Source organism: Echinops telfairi, unplaced genomic scaffold (genome assembly GCF_000313985.2).
Source record: "Echinops telfairi isolate 266 unplaced genomic scaffold, ASM31398v2 ScPeMD7_3533;HRSCAF=4204_0, whole genome shotgun sequence".
Classification (NCBI taxonomy): domain Eukaryota; kingdom Metazoa; phylum Chordata; class Mammalia; order Afrosoricida; family Tenrecidae; genus Echinops; species Echinops telfairi.
The window spans coordinates 42,685,641-42,687,452 of record NW_022107431.1 but is presented as its reverse complement, the minus strand read 5'-3'; the positions used below and the strand labels follow the sequence as shown (position 1 = coordinate 42,687,452).

Sequence of the window (1,812 nt, the reverse complement as noted above, 5' to 3'; positions counted from 1 at the left end):
TTCATGGATGACAAACCTTGTTCTGGATGTCAACTTCCAAGCAGATGAAATGTCACCTCGTAGTGCATCTTGAGTTTGTCCCTCCGGGTCAGACTGTTAACCGAGGGCCCTAGGCCCTTTTGTCTTTGTGGCCCCTTCCTCCCTAAAGTAGGACGAGAAATGGTATTTTACAACTGTGTTGGCCTAAAGACTGACATATGGTTAGTATACCTTTGTTCCTTCTGGTTTGGAAAAAAGTAAAATACTCACATATTTGTGGGCCCTTACAAGAATTACAGGCCCCAGACACTGTGCCCACTACTTAGGCCCAATGGGAAAAACGGCGCTCCAGCAGAGGAGATGCACTGCTGCTGTTCCTCCCCTGGTGGCTTGATGGTTACAATTTGACGGTCACAACGCATAGCCTTGGATAAAAGTAAGGGAAGGGGATGAGGCAATGCAAGGAAGTTACTGTGGACCTAAGAGAGCATCCCAAAATAAATAAATAAAGTCGATGCTAACTTATAATAAACCTATAGGACAAAACAGAACTCTTTGGATTCCCAAGGCTATAAATCTTTCCAGAGCAGAAAGCCTCCTCTTTTCCCAGAGGAGCGACTTGTGGGCTCAAACTGCTGACATTATGGTGTATAACCTTTATGCCATCTGGGCTCCTTAAGGGAGCAGGGGGGAGCTGGAACTGCTCAGGGCTGCCAGGAAACAAATTGCCAGCCTGAAATCAGTCAGGGAGTTTAACTCAGTGAGCTAGTACAGAGGGCTGCAATAATGAGGAGGTTTCAAAAAGTCCGTGGGAAGATTCCATTGTCTCTTAGTTCCATTTTTCCACATGCTTTTTGAAGCCCCTTATGTACTGGGTCACAGAGAATCTTGCAAAGGATACTGATGAATCTAATAGTCCTCATCTGGGGGAAAGGCAGGGTGGGGAAAGGGGGACTGATAGATTTAAGACTAAATAAAATTCAGACAAAGGATTTCGAATGCTTTGGGGAAGGCTGGATAGAGTTTCTAAAGGAAGAAGACGCATGTATCAGTAAAATAGGTTATGTCAGATATACTTACGATGTGAAATTTTTTATTTGGGACATAGTTTAGGTATTGCAGAAATCAACCATCATGCCCATTGGGTGCCACATACAGTAAGGAGCACGTCACCTGTTTTGTCCCAGGGCTCCCTCACTTCCGTCCTGGAGGCACGTGTCATGATGGACACTCACTGAGTGCTCACTGACCTACACACTGGCCGGGTAGGAGCCTTGTCGGAGCCTATGGAGCGTAAAGGTGGAATAAGAATAGACTATACACTTCAGGACCACAGCTGAGTCTTAGGAGTGAGACAAGCCAGGCCAGCGTGGTCTCTGGAGAAGCCAGACACTGCTCTCAGAGCCTCAGCTTCTTCGGTGAAGGAGGAGTCTCACCACCTATGTCGTGGGTGTGGTAACAGTTAGAGAACTGATACATGGAAAGGGACTAGGCTGAGCACATAAAAAATGCTCGGTATATGTTATTTTCCTTCCTAGGTGGGGTGCGGGGGTGGGGGTGGGGGGAAGAGGAGCTATTATATGAAAGGAGTTAAAGAGGAAAGCAAGATTGAATAGCGTGTACCTAATAAGTTCCCTTAACACTGTGCTGGTGTTCTACCTTGCTGCTTTTTTTTTTTTTTTTTTTTTTTTAATGAAAAGGGAACAGCAGTGCTGCTTTGGGAAGTCGTGGGAGGGGATGATGGCGGATTCATTCCTCCGCTGACCACATGACGTAAGCAAGCATGTCCTGGAATTGGTGCAGAATCCTACTTTGTCATCATTGTTCCCTTGT

At 46.0% G+C, this 1,812-nt stretch overlaps 1 protein-coding gene across 1 annotated transcript in view; it reads left to right on the top strand.

Annotated features, from left to right (window-relative positions):
- LAMA4 (laminin subunit alpha 4) overlaps positions 1-1,812 on the top strand; it is a gene marked incomplete at its 5' end in the record, with an annotated part of 175,128 nt that overhangs the window by 106,996 nt on the left and 66,320 nt on the right. The window contains one exon of the mRNA XM_030886727.2: positions 1,088-1,136. Coding sequence (XP_030742587.1) covers positions 1,088-1,136 — 49 coding nt within the window. The remainder of the gene's footprint in view (positions 1-1,087; positions 1,137-1,812) is intronic.